This window comes from Schistocerca cancellata, chromosome 9 (genome assembly GCF_023864275.1).
Source record: "Schistocerca cancellata isolate TAMUIC-IGC-003103 chromosome 9, iqSchCanc2.1, whole genome shotgun sequence".
NCBI classification, from domain to species: domain Eukaryota; kingdom Metazoa; phylum Arthropoda; class Insecta; order Orthoptera; family Acrididae; genus Schistocerca; species Schistocerca cancellata.
This window is the reverse complement of record NC_064634.1, coordinates 241239141-241266995: the sequence shown is the minus strand read 5'-3', so window position 1 is coordinate 241266995 and position 27855 is coordinate 241239141. Positions and strand designations below refer to the sequence as shown.

The following is a 27855-nucleotide window of genomic DNA, read 5'->3' as shown; positions in this document are numbered from 1 at the left end:
TCAGAACACTACCTGGAAAGTTATGAGCCAGAAATCAGTCTAACAGCTGATCTCAAACAAAAATTTTCACCAATCCTTTACATATACCGAAAAATGTTTAATATCATGTAAAGGTGTGGTGCCTGACTGAATAGTCTCTGCATAACAGCACATTGACTTTGAAACTTACATGTGGTTTGTGAGGAACATACATTGCTACTTGCATCTTTCTTTTCCTATGTAGTCGATTCCTAAAATTCAGTTTGTTATTCAGCATTGCTTTTTCTTTTCTTTCAAACACTAACTTGAAATACAGAAGCTGTTCAATGCAAATGATAACACATTTTTAAATTAGTCTTTCCATAGCAACAACCAAACATAGGATCCAGTAGATGACAGTCGTCTACAGCACACTGCCCTTATAGGTTCCAGAAACAGTGATACATCCGTAGACTTGACGAGATAGAAGTAGAAAAAGAACTACAATATATATGTACCAAAATATTAGTGCTTGACTAAGGCAACACCGGTCTAGTGGTTCTCTATAACTATTTCCCAATGAGCTCCTGTCATTTTTACATTGCTGTTCAGCTGTGCAGTATTGACTTGCAAATCATTTCTGTTCTCTGTGGATGAGAAATGAGAGTTCATGTTTTGTGAACTTTGCAAGGCTTTTCGTAATAAAGCATGCCTCACAAGAAAATTAATACGCTTATGACACACGATACATCTTGTGCAATGAGGAATTATGCTGAATGGTGAACTAAACCTACTCCTTCCATTTGCAAAGAAGTGTATATGCGCCAGCTTGTAAGTTTGCAATTTTAAAAAAATAATAAAAAAATCAGTCACTTAATTTTTAATTTGAGCCTTCATTTGCTTGAAGTGAACAAACAGATCTGTAGTAAGCACTATCACACCTATAAGCTAATAGTCCCCAGATGAATTACCAATGGCTGTGTCAAATTTTTTCTGCTCTGGAGAAAATCTTGAATGGTGATTACCAAGCCTTGTCAAACCTAATGCACACTATGAACATAAAACAGCAGAACTGTCACACCAACAGACAAACTGAAATGCCTCCACATGAGTGAAAGCCACACAACATTTACTTTTATTGAATACTTTTTGTGTATATTGATGGTTACAATAGGAAATAATACTGATGGATACCAATAAGAAATTATAGATCTAGTAATATTTCATGTGTGTCTCCAAAATAAACTTCAATTTTGTAGCTTACTTCATAGAGTGGACAAGGTTATTACACTAATTCAGTACACAACTTTATTCAAGGGAAAACAATACATTGCATTTGTTTCTGGGATTTCCCCCCCTTGTCTAAACAAGCAAATTCACAGTCAAAACAGATATGCAACAAATATCACAGTGGGTATAAATGAAATCATACTGTTTTAACACAAATAGTACATTGTAATTTGTATCAACAGTCACAGGAGCGCAGTGGAAATATCTCTATTGAACTTATGAGATTCTCAAGTACTTTGTCTTGAGAATCTAGCGAAAGGAAGTTCTTTACTGTTCACACAGTCAAATTTCAGAATGACTGAATATTGTAATTCTGTTTATGTTTGTTTGCAAATGGGACACATACTGTTTAGCTTATACTTACACCCTATGTACCATGGGAAAGGAAAGATCCATAGACATTTAATTACGATAATTAATTAAATTCTGCAAACTGTGTGCAGTGATTTCCTTGGCAACAATGACAGCACTTCTCAGATTTCATCAAGTTGTAGTTAAGTGCCTTATTAAATATATTTGAAATACATAACTGACTATCATACAAATTCATTACTGAAACACAAAGTGCATTAAGTAATTTTCATGAGATTATTCTCTCTTTGGACTCGATTTCATCAAACTGCTTTGCACAAGTGACTGTTAGTTCCTCCTGTCACATTAAAGTCATCAGCTCCACCTGTTATAAAATATTTTCAGCAAACTAGATTTTTATTTTTTTGTACATAAAATGATTTGAGGCAAAAGGGTGACTTAACGATTTATGACGAATTCTTACGATACTGCACATAAATTACCATGGCATTTCTTCTGTTTGCGTACTGATACGTTGTATGCAAGCTTAATAAAGCAAATCAGTCATTAGGACTGAGATGATAAATACTGATGAGCATTCTTTTACACAATGTCTAATAATATATATATATATAAAGCATCAAATATACAAACTACCATTATTGATAAAACTGTATATATCCCTATTGTATTAAAATATGCGAACAGTAATCTACCTTTTTGTCTGTATTTAATAAAAAATTAAGTAATGCAGAAACAATAAAATACAGATATAAATAAGTAATACAAAGATTTAACAACATACACTACACATGAACAGTCTCATTCACATTTTTCACATCTCCTTGATTACATACCAATATCATGATTCATATTTCTTGCGCTCACAGCAAAGTAGAGAAACATATACTTTGGCCAGTGATGTACGCCTCATTATAGCAACATCACATATAGCACAGAGCTTCTCAAAACACAAACGCTGTGCTTGGCAGTCTAGGAACTTCCAACAGTAATACATACTTACTTGGAAAATGAAGGCAGATAACAGACATTCCTAAATTTTAGTGTTGTTCAATATATATGTGTATCTTGTTGAGTTTAATTTTCTCACTAAAATTAACACTTCTTCTTTATCTTGTCTGTCAGCACAACAATAACTTTTCCTGTTATTTTCTCTTGTGACATAAATCAAATTAAAGAAATATTTTGTGGACGCGTTTGAGAGCAACTTTCCTGCAACAAGTAGGACATTTCTTGAACTGATTAACAGCTTCTTCAATGCATTTTGTACAAAATACATGACCGCATGGAGTAGAGGACACAGACTGTCGACCAGATAAAAGACTTTCAAAGCAGATAGGGCAGCTCCACGCAGGCGAACTGTCTTTGTCTTCTGCAATATCCTTTGTTGCTGATTTATTATCTGTAGCAGTTCCCACAGATTTTATAACACTATGTCTTTCCTGTTGTTTCTTATCACTACCTGATAAGTCCAGAACATCCAGTGCACTATTAGTCTTATTTTGCCAAGTAGTTATCAACGGACTTAAGTTTCTCCTAGACAGATCAATCACATCACCATCTCTTCCTAAATTGCTTTGGCCAGGAGTATAGGTTATGGTAGCAGCAACAATGTGTGTGAAAGTGTCACTGTTGTTAGTATCCAGTCCACTGTTACGCACTCCCAACCTGTCTGCCAGACTACATTGAGAATCCCCAGCAACAAACGCAGTGGCAAGCACACCAACACCACTGTCACCTGCTGAAGGTACAACACTATTACTTTTAGGGATGGCAGGTGGGCTTCTGCCTCCTGATAAATCAATTACACCATGACTTTCAGTTCTGTTTCTACGGTTTATGTCACTGACAGAAACACGTGACTCAGCATCCGATACATTTACACCTTCATCTGAATGATTTGATGCTCTGTTTCTTGACGACAGTACTGCATTTGAAGACTCGTCGTCAGAGTCTGACACAACAATGCACTCCAGAATATCGCTCCCTTTAGCTACGGAATTTCTTGCTTGATGACCTAATGATTCCTCATTTGTTGAACTCCTGGTACTTGATGTACCTTTGCGGCTGCTGGACTGAGTGTTTTTATCCAATGAGCCACTATACGAAGATTTTGTGTTGCGTTTCTTGCTACATGTTTTCACTACATCAAATTCAATTATGCTATCATCATCCGAATCGGATATCACAATAGTGTCCTTAATACATTTATCTTCATTTGTGGTTGCAGCAGATGTTGATGGAAGAGCAGAATCTTTCAATGCAGTTTCAGTGTGTATTCTGTTGTCTCCTGAACTACTCATGTCACATTCTCCATCTTTTAAAAGTCCTGATGAGAATTTCTTTATTAATTCCTTTTTGTGATGCTTATGAATAACATCTGTGTCTGGTTTAATACTATTCTCAGCTTCAGATCCTGAAGTGGCAACAAAATCAGATCTGTTTTCTGAGGACTGTACAATAGTGGCCGGAATCTTAGCAACAAAACATCTTGGTAAACTGGTGAGCAGCCGTTCTTCACGTGTTTTCTTCACTTTTTCAAATGATGCTTCTGTTTTCTGTGTTAAGGTTGTTTTCTGGGTTGGGGTTGTGTCAGCTACAACAGGAAACAAAGTTTGATGGAGACTTCGAGTGTTGTTTTCTTCATTGCAGCTCTGTGATCTGCTAGCATAGTGCCCTGCAACCTGGAAACACCCTGACTCACTAATCAGGTCAGGTATTGACAAGTCTCTGTCTATTATTTCCTTTCCATTCTCAATATGTGGCTTCACAGAATACTCCTTAGCAGCAGCTGATTTTGCTAGGGCTGCAGCTAAATTTTCTTTGTATGCAGTTCTGTTATACAAATCTTGATTAGGCCCTGTATCTGATGACTCATGATGACCATATGTAGAAGTAGAAACACTTTCTGTCACTATTTCGTGGTTCTCAAGTGACATGAACAAATTCTGAAGTACACTATCATCATCAAGATCAAGTTCACGGTTACGCAGACTGGCGTCCTCTTCCGCTTCCTCTTTTATGGGGAACTCTTCCTTAACCACTGCTTGCCTTGTTATTGCCACATCACTGTCTGGAATTTTGTTATGCAATAAATTTAAACTGGTTTCTACTTCTGCACTGTGTGTCAAATTCCGAGTTTTGCACAAAGGGTTACCTGTATTGTCACATACAGCTTTACCAATTGACTTATTGTCCATATCAAAACTAGTGCTTGCATGTCCTGATATTTCACTTTCGTTGTGAAACAAGACGTGTGCATCCATTCCTTCCATGCCAGGAGAGACATCAATAGCAGCAGTAAGACTACTGTCATCTGTTTCCTCCTTCTGAACAGAATGCAACAACGAATCACAACTTTCTTTCTGTTCAAAACTAGTAGGGCATATCAAAAATTCTGAAAGAGAAAGTGACTCATGAACATTGTGATATTCATCTGCCTCTGTCTCTGCACCCACAAATTCATGGGCAAAAAACACACGTTGCTCAGTGTTTAGCAATGAATTTTCAGTTTCTGTAACACAGTCTTGACCCGCTACAAGTGAAGCAGAACTGTCATTTCTGTTTTGAAATTTCAATACAGCATTCTCTGTTTCCATTTGCAAAAAATCTTGTTCCTGATCTGAAGATTTTCTGTTTGTGCAAGAGCCATTTTCTATTGCAGCACAGCTGTGACCACCAATGGCTTCCACCGAGATATGATCAGAGTTACACGCTTCCAATGTTTCATTTGCAAGTTGCTGAAGTGATGTTTCTTCTACTAAAACATCTGTTCTTTCACTTTTATCAATAGATGGATTTTCTACAACCTCACCTAAGTTAACATCATTTTTAATGAACTGAGACCTAATTGCAACTGCATCTACCATGTCAACAGCTGCCTCTGAACGATAATTAGTAAATTTAGACTGTAGTTTTATTAGTTTTGGAAGCCTTGTATCCAATTCATCATCTAATGTGTGCCTTTTGGTTGCAGTGTGGTCAGGCACTCTCATGTCACAAAATTTCATACTGTTATTGAATGGAAAATTTCTAATGCATGAAAACTGAGGTACTCCGTGTGAAAGCTTTTGTTCCAAATGATTATTTGTGTAATCTTCATCAAGCATCTTTCCTTCTCTGCTGCTGTTTACTAAGCTATCCTGTTTAGGCAGTTCATGTGGAACAGCAATTAAAAATTCTGATGACATTGTTTTCGCTCACTGAATGATACAATCAAATTTTCTATTTTTCCACCAAGTTGTTTATTGGAATCCAAAAGCGAACAAGTTGTTGCAGTATTATTCAGTGCCCATTCAATAGCCAACAATTACAACTCCGAACACCTGGAACAAAAGATGAAATTTAAAACTGATTTTTATCTTTGGCATTACACAATACAAAAATGAAAACCTACAGCAAATTTCAATATTTCTCCCCATGTTACAACAGCTGCGATACAGTAATTGCTAAGGTGTACTAAAAGATTCAGTTACCATTCCTGCACACACACACACACACACACACACACACACACACACACACAGAGAGAGAGAGAGAGAGAGAGAGACAAATTATTTAACCTTCTCGGTCCTTATGTAGCATCCAACAGCTACATGCAACTTCCCCTCCCCCCAAAGCTGAGGGAACAAACTAAAGTCACTGTGCCTGATCGTATATTTTACTTCATGTACTTTTAGTAGAACACTTCTTTCTGTTTCTGAATGTTCCCAGAAGCTGGAAGTATCTGCTTGAAGAACACTGTTTGTAGAGTCGGCATAGGTATGGGAAATTAAGTTATTTTATGTTTGTCTTCAGTAATTTTGAACTATATGTGTTTAGAATATCTTAATACACCATACACAATTGAATACCACATCGTTTATTTAATCACAATGCAGTGATACATTATTTTTTATGTAGCACTGAGTCAACACTTGACAATGTCCTATACTCTCAACATTACTGAGGGATCATTACCAAAGTTTTTTCGTTGTTTGTTACAGATTTTTCTCAAGGAGGCACACTTCAGTTATTTTATAACATTATAAAATCACTGATAGCTGTTATCCCATAAGACATTATGTCTGTTTTTGCAAAATAAATAGTATTCTCTTTGAACAATATTTTAATTACAATGAGTCTCATTCATATTAGATGAAGATGGAAGAAAGATTAAAAGTATATTTTCATGTACATTCTTTAGTACTGAATGATGCAGTAATCATGAAACCTCTCAGTACCATTGACTCAGATCTGTCTGATCTTGAAGACTGGGAGGAAGGACTGGGCCTGTGACCTAACAGTCAAGCAAGATGTTCCAGCAGCAGATGACAGTTCAGAATCCGATAATTATTCTGTTAGCACTTTTATCAATCCATGGAAACATAAGTACCCTAGACGAGAATTTAACACATTTTGATGAAGAGAATGCAAAAAGAAAAAGAAGAAGAAGAAGAAGAAGAAGAAGAAGAGAGTTTTGAAATGGAGAAGGAAATAATGACATACATGAAGCAGTCCCGGTGAGGAGGCATCACAGAGCAACAATGCTGTGTCACCACCTACAGCAAGGGTATTCTATGCCAAACATCTACCTGACATAATGAATGAAACCCAGAAACATCACTCCAGATGTAAGTTACCAGGGTGTAAGCATTACATGTACACACATTGCACTAAGAGTAAAATTAATCTGTTTTGCAGAAAAAAATATTTTTTGTAGAATTGAAAAAAAAATTAGCAGAATTATGAAAAGTTTTCAGGTTGTACTTCCACACTAAAAAAGTAATATTTTGTGGTACTTATACAAATGTACTTACATATTTCAGCTATCTGACTAAACAAAATCCACCAAAGCAAACATTGCAAGTATTTCATTATTAGGATAAAAAACATGTCCTGACATGTGTGCTACTTTTCGTAAGTAACATCAAGTTTTTAAATTCAGTATTTTAGTCTTACATGGTCCCTGAATACAAATAAGAACTTTTCTGCCATGAAATCTCATACGAATGTGTTCTGGGTATGGTGCGATGTCACATCGTAAATCAGTGACCTTCTATAGCGCCTACTGGTGTATTTTTGTCGTCCAGAGTCACTTATATTTTGTCATGACTGCTCTGCTGTAATGATGATATTGGTCACCTGCTGGGAAACTTTATTGTAATGGGTTTCCTGTGGTGGAGGGAGTGGGCATCTACTGTTGTCTATTACATCTTTCAACGTGTGGTTTGACTGGTAGTCATGGTCGAACAGGCAGTGAAGACCTACATAATTATATCATTAAATCTAAGCTCAGGATTGAGGGAGTTAACCCAAGTTATTTCTATTGTTTGAAATGATGTGGCCTAGCTTCCAGTCTGTCAACTGAAGTTGAAGCTGAAAAAATAAAAATCTTTTCTTGATTTATGTTCTTTTATGATAAGTAAATCAAAATTTGAAATCTCTCGTGTTATTTTATTGCAGTCCAACCACAGAGTATTATTTTCAATGTTAATTCAATGCTCTGTATTTTAACCAGCTGGCCTCTACATTTTTGTTCACAACTATATAACAATATTATTAAAAATGAAGATATCCTTCCCCCGAGTATTTTTTTAATTATAAATATATTTTCATTCTACCTATGGTAATGTGACATTCTGGCACCATCACAATAAAGAGCTCTAATAATTTCAATATCAGGTGCATTGGCAGTCCCCACTGCTGAAAAAGATCAATTTGCTTATACTGATTAAAATTAAAGCTGACACTACACACCAGGGAAATGAGTTCCTCCAATCAGAGCTCAAGACATAATGCACAGACTGTGTGGTGTTGTCAACTTGACACAATAAATCAGTTAACTTCTAGTGCTCAAACTGCACTCTCTGCCTAAGTGATATTTGACAAACTGAATCCTGGCACTACCTGCAGCCTGTTTTAATGCTACTAACCATAGCTATTAAATCCACGTTTTTCCACAAGATTTACTGATTCTTTGAATGAGCATTTACTAAGGCAACACTGTAGAGGTGACAGAAGTCAACCGACAAATGATTTTCATTAGACTATAGGAATTATGTCTTCGTCATCTTGGGCACTGGACATTGATACTATTGGAGTTGCTACTGATGCATAAATAATTTACAAAAATGTTTTAGGTAACTGACACTGAAGTAGTTGCATGATCCCTTAAGTGTTACGCAAATAAATTTCTATTCTTTCGTTAGTTACGTGTTCAACAGATTACATTCATGGTAAGCAATATGTGTCATTTGCTTTGTGGCTTAATACAAGTACAGATAGTTAAATGTTGACCAGTGAGACATATCTGATTATATTCTACAACAAATATCTATAATCACACACATCTGTGTAATTATTTACTATGGTATATGCATGTACAATCAATATGCATATTGCTCCACATTTGTTAGTAGTGTGAGACTTGTGTGGAGATTGTAAATCACAATTTCACTACAGCACATGTGGATGACAAAGAAGAGGAGATATTCCCACGGACATGCAGAGTATGCATAAAAGGAAGCAGCTGAGGGGAGAGGGAGGCTCAAAATGGAGTACTTTCAATAATTTGATAATTTATAGCATTGATCTTGATTACAGATAACGCCTGTTATCTGTAGAAGGAAGGAAGCTAATTCAATTGTAGATAAAGTATGGAGCAGCAGACAATAAGAATTTAAGAGACAGGTCATAATACTTGAGTTAAGTAAAAAAGTGAATGTCTTACTGCTACATAGCAAACATTTGACACCCATTATTGATTTTCCTACTCGGGTGGTAAAGGATAGCAGCTCACTGATAGATAACTTCTTTATAGACCAAGATAAGTTTAACCAGATAAATGCTAAGCCTGTTGAGAATGGTCTTTCTGATCATGGTGCACAGCTAGTTACAATATATGACATAGCTCCATTCAGCAATACTAAACAGTCCTCCAAAGTAGTACGTTCAGTCAACAATTTAACAATTGCAAATTTCAGGGAAAGCCTACAGCAGTTAGACTGGGATGAGGTGTACCGTGACCCTGATGCCAATTTAAAATATAATTTATTTCATGACATTTTTGTAAATGCATTTGAAAACTGCTTCCCCAAGAAAATAGTTAAATATACTCGTAAGAAACCTTGTAACAAACCATGGCTTACTAAGGGTATAAAAATATCTTGTAACCGGAAAAGGGAAATGTATCTGACAGCAAGAAAGAGTAGTGACCCAGAAACTATCAAACATTATAAAAACTACTGTGTTATATTAAGAAAAGTTATTAAAAAAATCCAGAAGTATGTGTATCATGTCTGAAATCAGCAACTCTGATAATAAAATTAAAACAATTTGGAATATTATTAAAAGAGAAACAGGTCAACCAAGAGCACAGGAAGACAGTATTACCATCAAATTGAATGAAAACTTTACGAACAAAAAGTCAGAAGTTGAAAATATTTTTAATAATCATTTTCTAAATGTTGTGGATATAGTAGGATCCAGGTGTTCATTAGAAGATGCTAGGCTGTTAATGGAAGAGGCCATACCTATGCAATTTGATACAATTGAAATCTCACCCACTTCTCCCTCTGAAATTAGGAAAATAATAAACTTGCTTAAGAGCAAAAACTCACATGGAATTGACGGCATTTCCAGCAAAATACTAAAAGCTTGTTCTCAACAGATAAGTAAGATTCTCAGCCACCTGTGTAATAGCTCTCTGGAACAGGGCATTTTCCCTGATAGACTGAAATATGCTATTGTTATACCTTTGCATAAAAAGGGGGATAGATCTGATGTCAACAATTACCGTCCAATCTCCCTTCTAACAGCTTTATCCAAAATTTTTGAGAAAGTAATGTATTCAAGAGTAGCTTCACATATCTGTAACAAACAAGTACTAACAAAATGTCAGTTTGGTTTCCAGAAAGGTTTTTCAACAGAAAATGCCATATATGCTTTCACCAATCAAATTTTGAATGATCTGAATAACCGAACACCACCCATTGGGATTTTTTGTGATCTCTCAAAGGCTTTTGATTGTGTAAATCATGAAATTCTGCTAGACAAGCTCAAGTACTGTGGCATGAGTGGGACAGTGCACAAATGGTTTAATTCGTACCTAACTGGAAGAGTGCAGAAAGTTGAAATAAGTAGTTCTCATAATATGCAAAGATCAGCACATTCCTCAAACTGGGGAACTATCAAGAATGGGGTTCCACAAGGGTCAGTCTTGGGTCCTTTGCTGTTCTTAATATATATTAATGACTTGCCATTCTATATTCATGAAGAGGCAAAGTTAGTTCTCTTTGCTGATGATACAAGTATCGTAATCACACCTGACAAACAAGACTTAACAGATGAAATTGTCAATACTGTCTTTCAGAAAATTACTAAGTGGTTCCTTGTAAACGGACTCTCACTGAATTTTGATAAGACACAGTACATACAGTTCCGTACAGTGAATGGTATGACACCATTAATAAATATAGACCTTAATCAGAAGCATATAGCTAAGGTAGAATATTCCAAATTTTTAGGTGTGTCCATCGATGAGAGATTAAATTGGAAGAAACACATTGATGATCTGCTGAAATTTTTGAGTTCAGCTACTTATGCAATAAGGGTCATTGCAAATTTTGGTGATAAACATCTTAGTAAATTAGCTTACTACGCCTATTTTCACTCGTTGATTTCATATGGCATCATATTTTGGGGTAATTCATCACTGAGGAATAAAGTATTTATTGCACAAAAGCGTGTAATCAGAATAATAGCTGGAGTCCAACCAAGATCATCCTGCAGACATTTATTTAAGGATCTAGGGATATTCACAGTAGCTTCTCAGTATATATACTCTCTTATGAAATTTGTTATTAACAACCAAACACAATTCAAAAGTAATAGCAGTGTGCATAACTACAATACTAGGAGAAAGGATGATCTTCACTATTCAAGATTAAATCTAACTTTGGCACAGAAAGGGGTGAATTATACTGGCACAAAAGTCTTTGGTCACTTACCAAATAGTATCAAAAGTCTGACAGATAACCAACAAGTATTTAAGAAGAAATTAAAAGAATTTCTGAATGACAACTCCTTCTACTCCATAGAGGAATTTTTAGATATAAATTTAAAAAAATTATTAATAAAAAAATAAAAAATAAAAAAAATAAAAATAAAAAAACAAAAAATGAAAAATTTGTTATATTAACTTAAGTATGTTGTTAAATTAACTTAATTATGTCTTGTATTGGAAAATTTGACTCGTTCCACATCATTACGAAATATCGTATTCATGATCCATGGAACTAGTATTAATCTAATCTAATCTAATCTGTTAGGGGGAAGATTGGAAGTCGCTCACTGTTATGTCATTTGCTGATATTGGAAGTTGGGGATACAACCAATGTGGCACATACCTTAACAGTAACAGGTGTTACAAAGGTGAAAATAGATGCACAATCACACACACTGAAGAAATTGTTCAAATCAGCTAATTAAGATGTATCAGAATGATAGAGTATTAAAAAACACGAACACTATAATGATGAATGCAGTTTCAAAGAGGCAAACATCCTTGTTATCAGTCCCTTGTTGTTGTTGTTGTTGTTGTTGTTGTTGTGGTGGTCTTCAAGTCCTGAGACTGGTTTGATGCAGCTCTCCATGCTACTCTATCCTGTGCAAGATTCTTCATCTCCCAGTACCTACTGCAACCTACATCCTTCTGAATCTGCGTAGTGTATTCATCTCTTGGTCTCTCTCTACAATTTTTACCCTCCACGTTGCCCTCCAGCACTAAATTGGTGATCCCTTGATGCCTCAGAACATGTCCTACCAACCGATCCCTTCTTCTGGTCAAGTTGTGCCACAAACACATCTTCTCCCCAATCCTATTCAATACCTCCTCATTACTTATGTGATCTACCCATCTAATCTCCAGCGTTCTTCTGTAGCAGCACATTTCGAAAGCTTCTATTCTCTTCTTGTCCAAACTATTTATCGTCCATGTTTCACTTCCATACACGGCTACACTCCATACAAATATTTTCAGAAATGACTTCCTGACACTTAAATCTATACTTGATGTTAACAAATTTCTCTTCTTCAGAAACGCTTTCCTTGCCATTGCCAGTCTACATTTTATATCCTCTCTACTTCAACCATCATCAGTTATTTTGCTCCCCAAATAGCAAAACTCCTTTACTATTTTAAGTGTCTCATTTCCTAATCTAATACCCTCAACACCACCCGACTTAATTCGACTACATTCCATTATCCTCATTTTGCTTTTGTTGATGTTCATCTTATATCCTCCTTTCAAGACACTGTCCATTCCATTCAACTGCCCTTCCAAGTCCTTTGCTCTGTCTGACAGAATTACAATGTCATCGGCGAACCTCAAAGTTTTTATTTCTTCTCCATGGATTTTAATACCTACTCCGAATTTTTCTTTTGTTTCCTTTACTGCTTGCTCAATATACAGATTGAATAACATCGGGGAGAGGCTACAACCCTGTCTTACTCCCTTCCCAACCACTGCTTCCCTTTCATGTCCCTCGACTCTTATAACTGCCATCTGGTTTCTGCACAAATTGTAAATAGCCTTTCGCTCCCTGTATTTTATCCCTGCCACCTTCAGAATTTGAAATAGAGTATTCCAGTCAACATTGTCAAAAGTCTACAAATGCTAGAAACGTAGGTTTGCCTTTCCTTAATCTTTCTTCTAAGATAAGTCGTACGGTCAGTATTGCCTCACGTATTCCAGTGTTTCTACGGAATCCAAACTGATCTTCCCCGAGGTCTGCTTCTACTAGTTTTTCCATTCGTCTGTACAGAATTCGTGTTAGTATTTTGCAGCTGTGGCTTATTAAACTGATTGTTCGGTAATTTTCACATCTGTCGACACCTGCTTTCTTTGGGATTGGAATTATTATATTCTTCTTGAAGTCTGAGGGTATTTCACCTGTTTCATACATCTTGCTCACCAGAGGGTAGAGTTTTGACAGGACTGGCTCTCCCAAGGCCGTCAGTAGTTCCAATTGAATGTTGTCTACTCCAGGGGCCTTGTTCCGACTCAGGTCTTTCAGTGCTCTGTCAAACTCTTCACGAAGTATCATATCTCCCATTTCATCTTCATCTACATCCTCTCCCATTTCCATAATCAGTCCCTTGTTCATTGGAAATTAACACAAAATTATGTGAAACAAGAAAAGGAGAATGATCAGCCCCCAAGTCTTAGACCTTGTTGTTGTAGCTGAAAATTTGCACGATAGTAACATATGAGAAACGGTTGGAAGTGAGATAAAATCCAGGCAGCTAAAAACTGTAACTGGTCACAGGGAACAGATCACAGTGTGAAAGTAGCAGCAGTTGGAGGGCTACTGAGGACAAGATATCTGTAGTAAGAAGCACACACACTGCACTTGCCCCATATCAATATCAATGAAGGATACACCATGAAGTGTCATCAGATTCAGCAAGAGAAATGGGATGGATAAATGAAGACATGTATGGACACTAGCTTAAACAGCTAAATAAATAAAACATGTACGTATCAACTTAAAAATACACGACAGCGCAGGGGAATAAAGCAGTTGGAGCTCACTTAGCGCACGTCACCAAGATGCACTCTCTCCATATCCACCTGTGCCACCGAACATTGAGGTGTCTTAAATTTTGTTATATCTACTTTCCCTCAGGAAACACTTGACTTTTTTTGCTGCTGTCCCATTGACTGCAAGTATTTTTCTACAAAGGTAGACAGGTTATGGCTCGTCTCATGTAACTCAGTAGGGTACACACTGTGAGAATATGGGCTATCATGTCAGGAGTACAGCTGTAACGGGGAAACTTCTATCGATGTAAAAGGAACTCTTGTAAGTCTACTGTGGCTGATATGTAGGAGGCATGGTACAATTGAATCTTTCTGTGAGGCTTGGAGAGAAACATACCATGCCGTTGTGGTCCCCTTAATTGCCCTCAGAATGTCAACGGTTATGGTAACTTGTCATTCCCTAACCCAGATTTTCAAAGTCTTATGTCTCAGTTGCAATTGTAGGTATACACATGGTACATCAAATTCAAGTTTATCTCCTGTGGTTGCTTCTTAAGCTAAATTTGTCAGTGAATTTATCTCCCAGTACATCCATGTGGCTCATTGTCCAGATGAATGTTATTGTGGTTCCAAAGCTGTGGAGGTCTTAGATATTAGTGATCAGAAAGATTCTTTGGTAGCACTGATATGTTCCTTGTAAGCAGTCTATGGAGTCATTACAAACTATGAAGTTCTTTGTTGGGAGGGTTTGATGTGTTGGTAAGCATGAGGTATGGGTACCTGCTCTGCAGCGTACACAAAACATGCATTCAGCAGAAAATGCTTTTTAAGCCCCCTCGTGTATGCTAAAGTGCGACCAACTCTGTCACTGACTTCTCGTCCTTAAACAGATTTTGAACTGGGTAGTCATGAAGCACCCAATGGGTTAATCTTCCTGCCACATACAACACTATTATTGTGTGTCAGAAGTCACTATTTTCAAGTCTCACCTTTTTCTATTACTCTGGAACATCAACAGTTGCACTTTTCACATTCTCAAGTCTCATGGCTCATGGAAATGGACAATTTATGACCTGTTTGATCAATTTATAGAAAATACATCAGGTGCCACACAGTTGTAAGCAACAAACTGTTGCTAACGGCATATAGTAATAATATGATCCCATTCCACCACCACAAAGACCTCTATTCCATCAATGAACCCAGTCTTTTTATTTCTTTCCTTGTTCACTACCCTCTCTCCCCCATTCTCCATCTAACGTCCTGACTGCACTAGCAGCCTTAGCCTCTCTCCACCTCATCCCTGCTCACACCCTCAAGCAGCACTTTACCATCACCTACCCCTACCCTGCTACCCGTTTCCCTTCCCTGCCACAGCCTCCCCCTTACCTCCACCTAGCGGTTGCCTTTCCCATCATGTGCTGCTGCTCGCAGTCTGGCTACAGCTGCCAGAGACTGTAGTCACATGTGTGTCAGATGCGCGCGTGCGTGCCCCCCCCCCCCCCCCCAAAGGCCTTGTTAGCCAACTGCTCACTTCCCAATAGTCTTTTTGTTGTGTCTACCTGCGACTTAGCATCTCCACTATATGGTGAGTAGCAAGTATCCTTTTCACTTATTACATTCCAAAATTCTGGAATTTAGAATGGAAGTAATTTAAGCAATTTTTGAGAAATAATAGAAGAATTATGAGGAATTATCTCGACATCTCAACACATACAAGACATGCTATATTCTGTTCAAGAATAAATGCTGACTAGGAGGGAGGGAGGGGGGAGGATGGAAAAAAAAAACAAGAACCTAGTGTGAATTGTGCAATGTGGGCATACCTTAGCAAATGATCTCACCAAGGATCCAAAAAATTTCTGGCCCTATGTAAAATCCCTAAGCGGGTCAAAGGCTTCTAGCCAGTTACTTGTTCACCATTCTGGTGTGGTGACTAAAGATGACATTCTAAATTTCGCATTTAAGAAATCGTTCCCGCAGGATCTTACAAAGATGTTGTTGTTTGACCATTGCACAGACTCCTGCACAGAGGCACGCCTGGCGTTGAGAAGCAACTGAAAGAGTTGAAAACAAATAACTTGTCTGGTCTGCATGGAATCCCAGTTTCGTTTTACAAAGAGAACTCTATTGTACTGATCCCTTATTAGCTTGCATTTATTGTGAATCTCTCGCCCAGCACAAAGTCCCAAGAGACTGGAAAAAAGTGCAGGTCATTCCTATATGTAAGAAAGGAAAAAAAAGGCCTCGCGAAATTACAGAGTAATATCCTTACTATTGGTTTGCTGCATAATTCTTGAACATATTCTCATTTTGAACATAATAAATTTTCCTTGTGACTGAAGAGTTTCAGGAGTGCCCCAGGGAAATTTTACAGGACCGCTCTTGTTCTCTACACACATTAGTGATCGGATAGACAGGGTGAGCAACAATCACCGTCTGTTTGCTGCTGATGCTGTTGTGCACAGGAAGGTGTTGAAGTTGAGTGACTGTAGGCAGATAACAGATTACTTAGACAAAATTTCTACTTGTTGTGATGAATGGCAGCTAGCTCTAACTATAGAAAAATGCAAGTTAATGCAGATGAGCAGGAAAAAAACAAACACATAATGTTTGACTAGAGCATTAGTGGTGTACTGCTTGACATAGTCAAGTCGTTTAAATACCTGGGCTTAACATTACACACTGGTATGAAATGGAATAAGCATGTAAGAAGTGTAGTGGGAAGGACAAATGGTCAACACCCGTGAAGGAGACTGCGTACAGAACATTAGTATGACTTATTCTTGGGTACTGCTTGATTGTTTGGAATCCCCAACAGGTCAGATTAAAGGAAGACACTGAAGCATTTCAGAGGTGGGCTGCTAGATTTGTTACTGGTAGGTTCGAGCATCACACATTACAGGCTTGCTTTGGGAACTCAAATTGAGTACCCTGAGGGAAGGTAATGTTGTTTTCGAGGAACACTACTGAGAAAATTTAGGGTGCCAGCATTTGAAGTGGACTGAGGAAAGAGTCTACTGCTGCCAATGTAAATTTCACATAAGGGCCACTAAGATAAGAGAAATTAGGGCTCATACATAGGGATATAGACATCGTACATAGGAACATAGACAGTCATTTTCCCCTCACTTTATTTGAGAGTGTAACAGGAAAGGAAATGACTAGTAGTGGTACAACGAACCTTCTGCCATGCACCATGCAGCAGATTGCGGAGTATGTATGTAGATGTAGCTCCCTCATCCCAGTTCCACCACATGATTTCTATATGTATTCCTTTCAGTGTTCTACTAAATCATTACTATCTATGATTTATATACTCCAGACTTGTTTTTGATCGCAGTATCTACTATCTTTCATTCTCGAAATTGTATACAGACTAGTCAGCAGGGTTTTCGGAATTCTCTCTCTTCGTACTTTCTTCACTTTTGCAGCTCCTCATTCAAGCTCTCAAAAATGGTTCAAATGGCTCTGAGCACTATAGGACTTAACATCTGAGGTCATCAGTCCCCTAGAACTTAGAACTACTTAAACCTAAGTAACCTAAGGACATCACACACATCCATGCCCGAGGCAGCATTCGAACCTGCGACCGTAGTGGTCACGCGGTTCCAGACTGTAGCACCTAGAACCGCTTGGCCACTCCCGCCGGCAGTTCAAGCTCTCTTGGATTCTCCGATTACCTGAGTCGGTCACAATTAGATCTTCCTCACTCCTACAATTTTTGTACTTCCTTCTTTGCCTAATTACCTGAATTACTGATTTATCTATTCATTATTTCTTGGTGGTGGTGGCACTGAGAATTAGTTGTTCATTCTTAGTATGTGTAATTGTGTTTTGCAGGCTGTTCCACTTTTCTTTGACTGAGCTAACTGCCTCTTGATTCAAACTTCACTGCATAGAATTTTGAAATATTATCTTAAGAGTTCTCGTTCTTCAATTTTGTCACATCAAAACTTAACTTGGGTCATAGTTTTCCTTATTTTCATTATCTGCATGTTGGCTTCCAAGCAGATAAGGTTCTGGCCACTGCAACCAGGATATAACTTACTCTGTCTGATTTGGGTTTGGTATCTCTGTTTTGCAATTCAAAAATAGTAATACTATTCATAAATAACACATTATGAGGGTGCAGGTGAAATGACTTACACTACCCATCACCCACTGTTTGAGGTCAAAGAAAGGGAGCATAACATTTATTTCAAACACAAACTGAAAATTTTATCTGTTTGTCAATTATCAACTCACCGTATAGAAGAATGAAGAATGCGTCCGCCCGCCCGCCCGTGTATGTGTGTGTGTGTGTGTGTGTGTGTGTGTGTGTGTAGACGGAGGAGAAGAGCGGAGAGATTTTTCACAGAGAAAAGTGAATTATAATTATCCACTGAGATATTCTGCATTATCATGACAGATCACAATTATGATCCTTAGAACACGCAAATAACTACTTTTCTGTGATATAAAAGACAAGACAAAAAAATTGCTCTGTCCTATACATTTAAATCTCTCTCTTTCAAGTGGTCCGATTAAGTCTCCCCTGACACAGGATTATGACTTGTCTGTAACTCTTCCCATTTTCTAAAAGTCACCAGTCCTTTTGATTTATTGATTGAGGGGATGGGGGTGGGGAAGAGGGGTTATGGGACTAAACGGTAAGTTACGCGATTCAAAAATTACTTGCCTAAGATATAGGTGTTCACTAAAAGGGGGTGGATCCAGTCAGAAGGATCAAACTACAAAGCGAGAAAGCTATAAACACACACAGTAGAAGGGCTAAAAAGGTAGGCCAAAACTGAAAACTGCAAAAACAGAGGGATGAAAAAGTGGTTTTTGCAAGGGGGAATGGTCATGGGTCCAGACCCAGAAAACGCGAAGAGGCCCCAACTACAACCACCCTGCCCCTGCTCCTGCTCAAGGAGGAAAGCTGAATCTTATAACTGTAACTGAAAAGAAAAGAAAAACCCTTTTACGTAGGAAACTGTGGACCAGTTCAACCATCTGTGAATCATTTGCTAATATTAAGAGAGATTTTACCTCAAATCAAACAGGTCAAAATTTGTAACTTTTTGCAAATTTCCAAATTATGTTTTGAAGATATTAATAGTCACAGGATGCTAAATGTCTTGAGAAATGATAAAGTGGAAGAACTGCTACTGTTGGCACTGACATTAAGGCATGAAATTCTTAAACTGTGAAAAGTATATGGACATAAAGATGAAAGATTCTGAATTTTTTGGTTATTTAGAAATTATTTTCTCTAAAATACCCATCCTAAATGCTCTAAAAATTTCATGGTACATTAGTTGGTCATTGTGCTTAGGGAATGTACAATCAGAGTGGGCAATACTTGTCTGTACAAAATGTGAGAAATTTTTTAGGTAGACCTAGCTCTGCTCTAAAGATCAAAAAATCATGCAAAACTGGTATTTCTGAATCAAAATAATTAGTTTATAACATTATAAATGAGTGGGAAAACAATTCATACTTTTGTTCGAAAGCGTTTTATAACAAAAATGATATATGGAATATTTATATCGATTTTTCTTTTTTATGATATTATTCACAAATTATTATTGTCTTCTGTCATGATTTTACTCTTCATGACTTTCTGTGATTAAAATTGCCACCATGTAACAATCAACACTGTACTGTTCAAAAGAGTTCATTTGTTTTTTCATCTGCTTCTCAGTGAACTTGTACAGCTGAGCTGAATTTGCACACAGACAAGGATGATCCAACAAGAGCAGTCAGTACTTTGGAAATGGCAACTGCACACTGATCTTTTGATGATGGCAACTTGAAAGCATTAAGGAGACAGTTATATCTTGCAGCTCATGAGAAACACATATTATCTGTCCCACCCACCACTGAGTGGCATACACAAAAGAAATGAACTGGCTCACTACAAAGTCTTCTAATGTATACTGTCATCTCTGCTTTTGACACACAGCAACAGGCTGCATTTCGTGGAGAACTGTTCTTGCAATGTATGTGCCTCTCTGGGATGCAGCCCAGTAGTGACTTGATATTCCTACCACAGGCTTCATAGCAGACCACTCTTCTCCTTTTTTTTAATTGGAATTCCCTTAATGTACTTTCATTTAGAATAAGGGTTTCATGTTTGTTACTAATGCCGATACGGTGTGTACAAATCCTGTAGCATCGCTTATAGCATCAACAGCTTCATGCTGGAGATTAAATCCTGTTGCAAGAAGTTTGCAGGTACCTCCTACCCCATCACATGCACATTTTCCATGACCTGTTGTTCAAAATATCCATTTTTTTGTCTTAACTCCTGTACTACAGTGTTGACCAAGCTCATAAAGCTGAAAGCAGTTCTTAAAATTAGATGCTGCACCATTAGTCACATAATATGTGTAGGAAATAAATGGCCTCTTGATGCTATGTCATCGATTATCATACTGACAGCGTAGCATGCATGTGCACCGTCATGAATGAGATCTCATCACTGACAACAGCAAAATAGAGAGATACTTCAAAGTAGTGAGCAACACTTGTGAATACTGGCACCTGTGATGTGTGCCAGTGGTAACTTTGAATTTCGTTCTGCAAAGCAATAGACCAGTTCTCAGCAAAGTCGAAATACAGAACTACTGTGTCAGTATTCTGGGATGTGGCTGAATTTACTTCTGCTATGGCTTGTCTTTGAATCCTCCGGATATGATGGTGAGCTATTCCTTTCATGACACAATGCCTCACCTCTGTAACAAACTTCTCTGGTGCTACTGTCTTCTTCACCAACTCACCTGTCTCCCACAATGTATAAATTACATGATTGTCAATATCTTTAAGGTGTAAGATTTCAAGTCATCACTTCAGCACCAGGACACATTGCACACTCCTGTAACCACCATTTATCTTGTGTCTCTTGACACATACAGAAAAGCATCCGGTCCATTGCTGTGTACTTCTTTCCTGTGACACTGCTTATAGTGAAACAAAAAAAGTTTCAAATACATGTTCATATTTCCTTCACTGGCTGGTATTTTACCCATTTTGGTCATAGGAAGTAAAGTTTTGTGAAACCAATTTTTAATCAGGGTTCTCCTTTTCCATGAGGAGATATGCTTCTCTAATTGATTCTGTCATATCTCTTTCTACCTTTTTAACTTTTTCATAATTTTCACTAACAGGATAACATAGGCCTGGTTAGGTAGGATTTGCCTGCTAAAATCATTGTCATCACTTAGGTAATATTCCAGAGCAACAGTAAGCATCATCTTGCAACAAATGCCCACAATAAGAATCTGAGCATGCCCAAATATCTTTTTCAGTCTTTATTTTATGACCTTTATAATCAAACAATGTGAGGCAGTGGGTATGTATTTCTGTGTCTGCTGCTTAGAGTATCTATCTGGTATCAGTGTCAGTAACTGTACCTTCTCAGTATAGGTGGCTACTGAGACAGCAGTATTTATGTTTTGAAACCACACATCACATTTTGTGCACATATCACTATCTTCAGGTTCAGCACTAAGTGCATCTACATTATACACTTCACGAAGTTTTGAAGATGTTGCACATGTGAAACTTGTTTTAATTCCTTCCACTTTTCTTTTTATATACTGTTTTCTTCTGGCACTTCTAACCTCTCCTGGACATTTACAGGGGGATATAGTACGGACTACAACAGAAATGCTACCATTCGGTGCATCAACAATTTCACACCCAGGAATATAAACATCTGCACTGTCTTCTTCAGTTTCCCATTAGGGTGATGGTGATTGTTCAGTTGGGTTGTGTCACTTAAGTTACTTCTTGTAGTGAGTGTAGCAATTCCTGCACAGTGTACATCACACTAATACCTTTACTTGAGGACCAAGATATTTTGGCAATACCACTGACAGATTTCCAAGGACTGTGAAGTATTTTTTACTTTTCCTAAACACCATCATCATCTTTTTTTTCCCCCTCTCTCTCCATACCTCACACACCCCACACCTTCACTTATTTCCTCACTGATGTATATAACAAAAAATTCAAACCAAACACAAAACTCGATGCAGAATGGTTGTCATAAACAGACAAGCACTGTAAACGGTGTTGTTGACATACATATTTTACACTAGAAATTCAACAATACGAAATATCCAGAATGTTGAAAAGTTTTTAACACTTCACGCAGAAAAATACTGCCCACTATGTTTGCACTGGCTACTAACATATAACCAATCAATTTTTTGTGTAGTTACGAAAAGTTTTCGGATGGGGGTTTTCGAGTAAATAGTTCATAAAAACTCAAATATGCATTTTTTTCAGTTTTAGTAATAAATATTTACATAATACAGATTGCTGGGGCAGAGAAGGTGCTGTTCATAATTACATTAGTGGTATCTGGTAAGATGACGGAAAAGATAGCATTCTGCGACTTTCCAATTTGTCACTTAAAGGAACCCCATTAGTGTGCGGGTGTCAACTAAATTTCAACACACTAAGAGGGAACTTCAACACAAAACATCTGCCAGGTCTCCAATATTTCTGGTTTATTAGTTATTTATTTTTATTCTCAGCAGTTTTGAGAGCTATTTGCATAATATACATTTTTCAAAGGACTGCACCATTTACAAAAATTAAGATAAAATGAAAACACTTTATTTCAAATTAATGATATGAATATAATAGAGGGAAACATTCCACGTGGGAAAAATATATCTAAAAACAAAGATGATGTGACTTACCAAACGAAAGTGCTGGCAGGTCGATAGACACACAAACAAACACAAACATACACACAAAATTCAAGCTTTCGCAACAAACGGTTGCTTCATTAGCAAAGAGGAAAGGAGAGGGAAAGACGAAAGGATGCGGGTGTTGTGTTTGTTTGTGTGTGTATCGACCTGCCAGCACTTTCGTTTGGTAAGTCACATCATCTTTGTTTTTAGATATAAACACTTTATTTCGTAACACTTATGATATAGAGGTCTAATATACATTTTTTTCCAGAGAAATTCAAGACCACAAATTGACATGACCTGTATGATTATAGATGTAATCACCCTTAAAGACAGAAATCTGGAAGGCTGTACTTAGTATGAAGGGCCAAAAGAAGGGGACATTCCATCAATGTCTGGGATATAGTCAGTCTGGCTCCACAGCAACAACATTGGGGTGGCTCATTATGCAACAGAAAACAATGGGTGAACCTAGTATGATCGATGTGTAAACGGCATAAGACAGTGGACTTCCCCGAGAGGAGGGGAAGAAAGAGTGCCAAACTCCAGTAGTCTCCCTGATTGTGGGGAGTTTATTACTAAGAACAGTAGCACACGTGATGCCATTCCACTTTTGGGCAAAGGAAGATTTGAAAAGGAAATGGGGCAAATATCTGCCTCTTTAACTAAATGGTCAGCCAATTCATTCCCTGGAATGCCCTCATGACTTGGGACCTAGACAAAGATCACTGAGCATGTGACACAGCCAAGGCAGGGCGAAGGTCAGGGATAGCAGCAACCAAAGGGTGATGAGAGTTGCATCAGTCTATGGCCTATAGACTGCTCATTGAGTCGGTGCATATTAAAACACTGTGGAGGGAGGTCTGAGTAACAAAATGAAGAGCCCTGTTAATGAACAACACTTCTACTGGGAACACACTACATGATCCCAACAGTAAATGGTGTTCCATGCCAGCAAAAAAACTTTTGTGTATCCCATCTTATCTATCATTTTAGAACCATCAGTACAGAAGATGGTAGCAACCTGAGACTCCTCAAGAATGAAACGTACGAGACACCGGAATATCATAGAGATGACAGATCTCAGGACCCTGGAATGTGACAGCGAGAAGCCATAATGCACGTCAAAGAAGAACGCAACAAGGTGTCAGCATTTAGGAAAAGCCTGTCAGATTGCTGTTTCCAATCTGAGTAAATGATCAGTTGATCATCCTTCCGAGAAGACACACTGATACAGGTACAAAAGGCCGCGAGATTCGAGTATTCAACATAATCAGAAGCTAACCATCCTCTCTAACAGTTTACAAAGTATGCTGGCCAGGCTAATCAGTCGCAACTGTCAAGAGAACTTGGGTTCTTCCAGGGCTTGAGTACAGGGATAACTGTGCTGTCTTGTCACTGCAGGGGGAACACACCTGTTAGCCAAATGCAGTTGAAGACTGAGTGTACAAGGGGGGACCCAAAAGAAACCAGACTCCGAGGGCACTGCTACTCGTAGGTGTAGTGCAGGGTTCTCACGCTAGATGGTGTTAGTAGAGACCTTCATGAAACAGCTGTGCAGACGGCGTAGGTGTAGAGCTGAACGTGCAAGTATGGTATTGTGTTTCTCTGACAGCAACGGAGACACACCAAATGCTTCAGGAAGCTTTCCAGGAGGATGCTATGAGCCTCACACAGGTTTTCGAGCGGTTTGGCGCTTTAAATGTGGTGATGAGTGTGTAGAAGACCAAGCTCGTTCTGGACACCCTTCAATATCGCGAAATGAGGAGAACATTGGAAAGGTCCACCAAAAGATCAACGAGGATCGTCGCCAAACGATCAACCAAATTTCAGCAGAGACAGGAATCAGTTGGAGCTCGTGCCAGCGGATTTTGAGTGAGGATTTGCACATGAGACATGTTGCTGCTAAATTTGTTCCACTCCTCCTCCTCACACAGGAGCAAAAAACCATCCGCATGAATGCATGTCAGGACTTGAAAACAGAGATTGCACGTGATCCAAACTTCTTGAACAAAGTCATTACAGGGGATGAGAGTTGGTGTTACGGGTATGACCCAGAAACCAAGCAAGCATCAAGCCAGTGGAGGGCTCCCAACTCTCCCAGACCAAAAAAAGCAAGGCAAGTGAGGTCAAATGTGAAGACGATGATCGTTGTATTTTTTGATGTTCGTGGAATTGTGCATCGGGAATTCGTACCCTCTGGCCAGACTGTTAACCAGCACTTTTACTTGGATGTTTTAAGGCGTCTGTGAGAGGATGTGAGGAGGAAACGCCCGGAACTTTGGCGATCAGGTGACTGGTTTCTGCACGACGACAATGCTCCAGCACACACAACCTTATGAGTGACCCACTATTTGGCATCTCAGAGGTGGTCTGTCGTTCCCCGTGCTCCGTATTCACCGGACCTAGCCCGTGCGACTTTTTCCTATTTCCATGAATGAAAAAAATGCTAAAAGGGGAGCGTTAAGACAATGTGGAGGCGATAAAAACAGCTTCGCAAAGGGCACTGGACTATATCAAACTTGAAGAGTTAGAAACATGCTTCCAACAGTGAGAAAAGAGACTTGACAAGTGCATCCCATGTAATGTAGAGTATTTTGAAGGTGACTGAAGTAATTTTGTAAAAAGGTTCATCAACAAATTTTTTTATGACAACAATCTGGTTTCTTTTGGGTCCCCCCTCGTAGATGTTGCCTCTGGATAATGTCCACGTGTTGAATCATCTGGTTATTGATGTAATCTGGGCCTCGGGCTGAGACATGTGAAGAGGTAAGAGCCTGCAAGAATTCCCATTCAGTGAAGGGTTCACTATAGGCTTCAGCTTGGTGGGGGCTGATACAGAGGGGTCTCTTCAACTCATTGTTTCTGCCAGAGAAAAGTAGCAGAATAGGAAGACGATGCCAATACTGTCAACAAATGTGCTGCGAGGTGTTCTGCAAGGACCGATGGATCAGTACACTGAGCACCCTGTAGGATAAAACCTTGGACAGTTGATTATCGCCGGTTGCCCAGAAGGCTACGGAGCCTGGACCAAACATGGGATGAAGAGAGGAAACATTGCACTCCCAGCATTCCTTTTTACTCTGCTTAATAAGATAGTGAGCCTTAGCATGGAGGCACTTAAAAGCGATAAGGTTAGTTTGTAAAGGCATTGAAATCGTTGCAATCCCTGTCAGAAGTCCTGGATAGTGACTGCTACGTCCTTGGTCCACCACAGTACCAGCTGACGACGAGGGGGTCTGTGAATAGGGGAAGAGCAGTGCCAGCGACATGAAAAAAAGTGTCAGAGACATCTTGCATGATAGCATCAATGTAATCAGAAAGAGGTGTCGAAGTACACAGCAGGCATATATAATGGCCAATTGGCTCTGCGGAATGCCCATAATAGGGGCCTAGCTGCCTGGCGGCAGCTGGCGAATGATAGAATCAGCAGACAGTGGCCACTGTCATGAAGATCATCAAGGGGGTGACCAGTGTAGTGAAGCCATGAGAGAGCAGGGGAGGAGATCATGGATCAATGGCATAAAAGGTGCGATTAGTGGCACTGAATTGTGTAGGAGAACAGTCTTTGAGGAGACACAAATCAATGTTTGTACTAAGTTGGTCAATTAGAAGACCCCTACCTATCAAAGTGGTACTCCCTCACAGGGCATGGTGTGCACTGACGTCCCCAAGGAGAAGATACGGGGTGGGAGTAACTATATGCTCTTGAATCTTCTTTTCTTCCTTGTAAGCTGGGAATCTGGCGCGTGTGGCTGTCATGACAATTTACACACAGGTGGCAGAACACAGGGGCTTCCCTCAGGGACTGGGTGTCCACAATCACCACACAGAGGGTCTGTAGTACAGCAGGAAGCCATGCACCCAAAACGCAGACATTGAAAGAATCTCATGGGTTGCAGGACGTATGGCTTGGTAACACATAACCTTTACCTTCTCTGCGACGGTATCTCCCTTGAAATCCAGAATAAGGGTGCCAGGATTGGTGCAGATGTCTTTATGACTCTTCTACACATGTCTAACAAAATGAATGCCACATTGCTCCAGAATAGCCTGGAGTCACTCGTAAGTTTGAAAGATGAGGTCCCTATGAAAAATCACTCCCTAGACCATATTTAGAGACTGGTGAGAGGTACTAGAAACCGAGATGATCACAAGCAAAAAGAGCTGCAGATTGAGTGACAGAAGGAGGTCTGATCAACAGGGAGCCCGACCGCATCTTACGGAGAGACTCCACTTGGCCAAACTTGTCCTCTATATTAGTCAGAAACAACAATAGCTTTGCCGCATTGAATACGTCCACCATAATACAGACCAGTTAGCGGGGAAAGAGTTTCATCCCTGTGCGTAGCCAGGGAAGGGAGAGCTGACTGGTCATACAAAACAGCGTAGTCCCACCACACAGACTGACTACATGTGCTGGTGACATAACGGGATGGAGAGGGGCCACGGTCGGGAAGGAAGAGCGGAATGAAAGAGGGGGGGGGGGGGGGGGGAGGAATCCATGCCGGAGACGCTAGGGAGGGAGTTCTTCCCCAAATGGCTCACACTAAAGACAGAAAATTTATAAGTGGAGCTCAAATCCCAAGGGAGGAATGAAAAATGCCAAACAGGATGAAAGACGACAGGCAAGAGGGACAAACTCACTAGGATTAAAAGGAACTAAGTGGCTAGCCATGTCAACACAAATAAGAACACCAAGAGGGGGGAAGGAGGGGGCAGTGGGGAAGGATCGAGAATGAGGAGGGAGGGGCACAGAAAGGAAGAATAGGCTGCAGTAACTCAGAGCCCCAGGTGCACCAACGCGCGAACTCGCAAAAGAACTGTGAGCCTCCTGGAGGGTGAGTCCTTTTCCTTCATCCCTCTTCCTTCCCCTTCAACCTTTCTGCCACAAGAAATAACCACTGGCTCAGAAAGTTTGCATATTTCCTTACCTTTTACATGTGTTTTCTCCTGCCGCTACCTGGTGAGTAATTTTTTCTGTCCAATTATATTTTAAAAAAGTGATAATTTTATTCACACATTTTTGAGTTACTTGATGTACATTTTTTTTTGCCCAAGATGATTATACTGGATAAA

General features: G+C 38.9%; 1 protein-coding gene across 1 annotated transcript in view; it reads right to left on the bottom strand.

The window, feature by feature from the left end:
• Nucleotides 1-1252: 1252 nt before the first annotated feature.
• LOC126100906 (uncharacterized) overlaps nt 1253-27855 on the bottom strand; it is a 48194-nt gene continuing 21591 nt past the window's right edge. The window contains exon 3 of the mRNA XM_049911573.1: nt 1253-5885. Within this exon, the coding sequence (XP_049767530.1) occupies nt 2733-5750 (3018 nt within the window). The 5' untranslated portion in view covers nt 5751-5885 and the 3' untranslated portion in view covers nt 1253-2732. The remainder of the gene's footprint in view (nt 5886-27855) is intronic.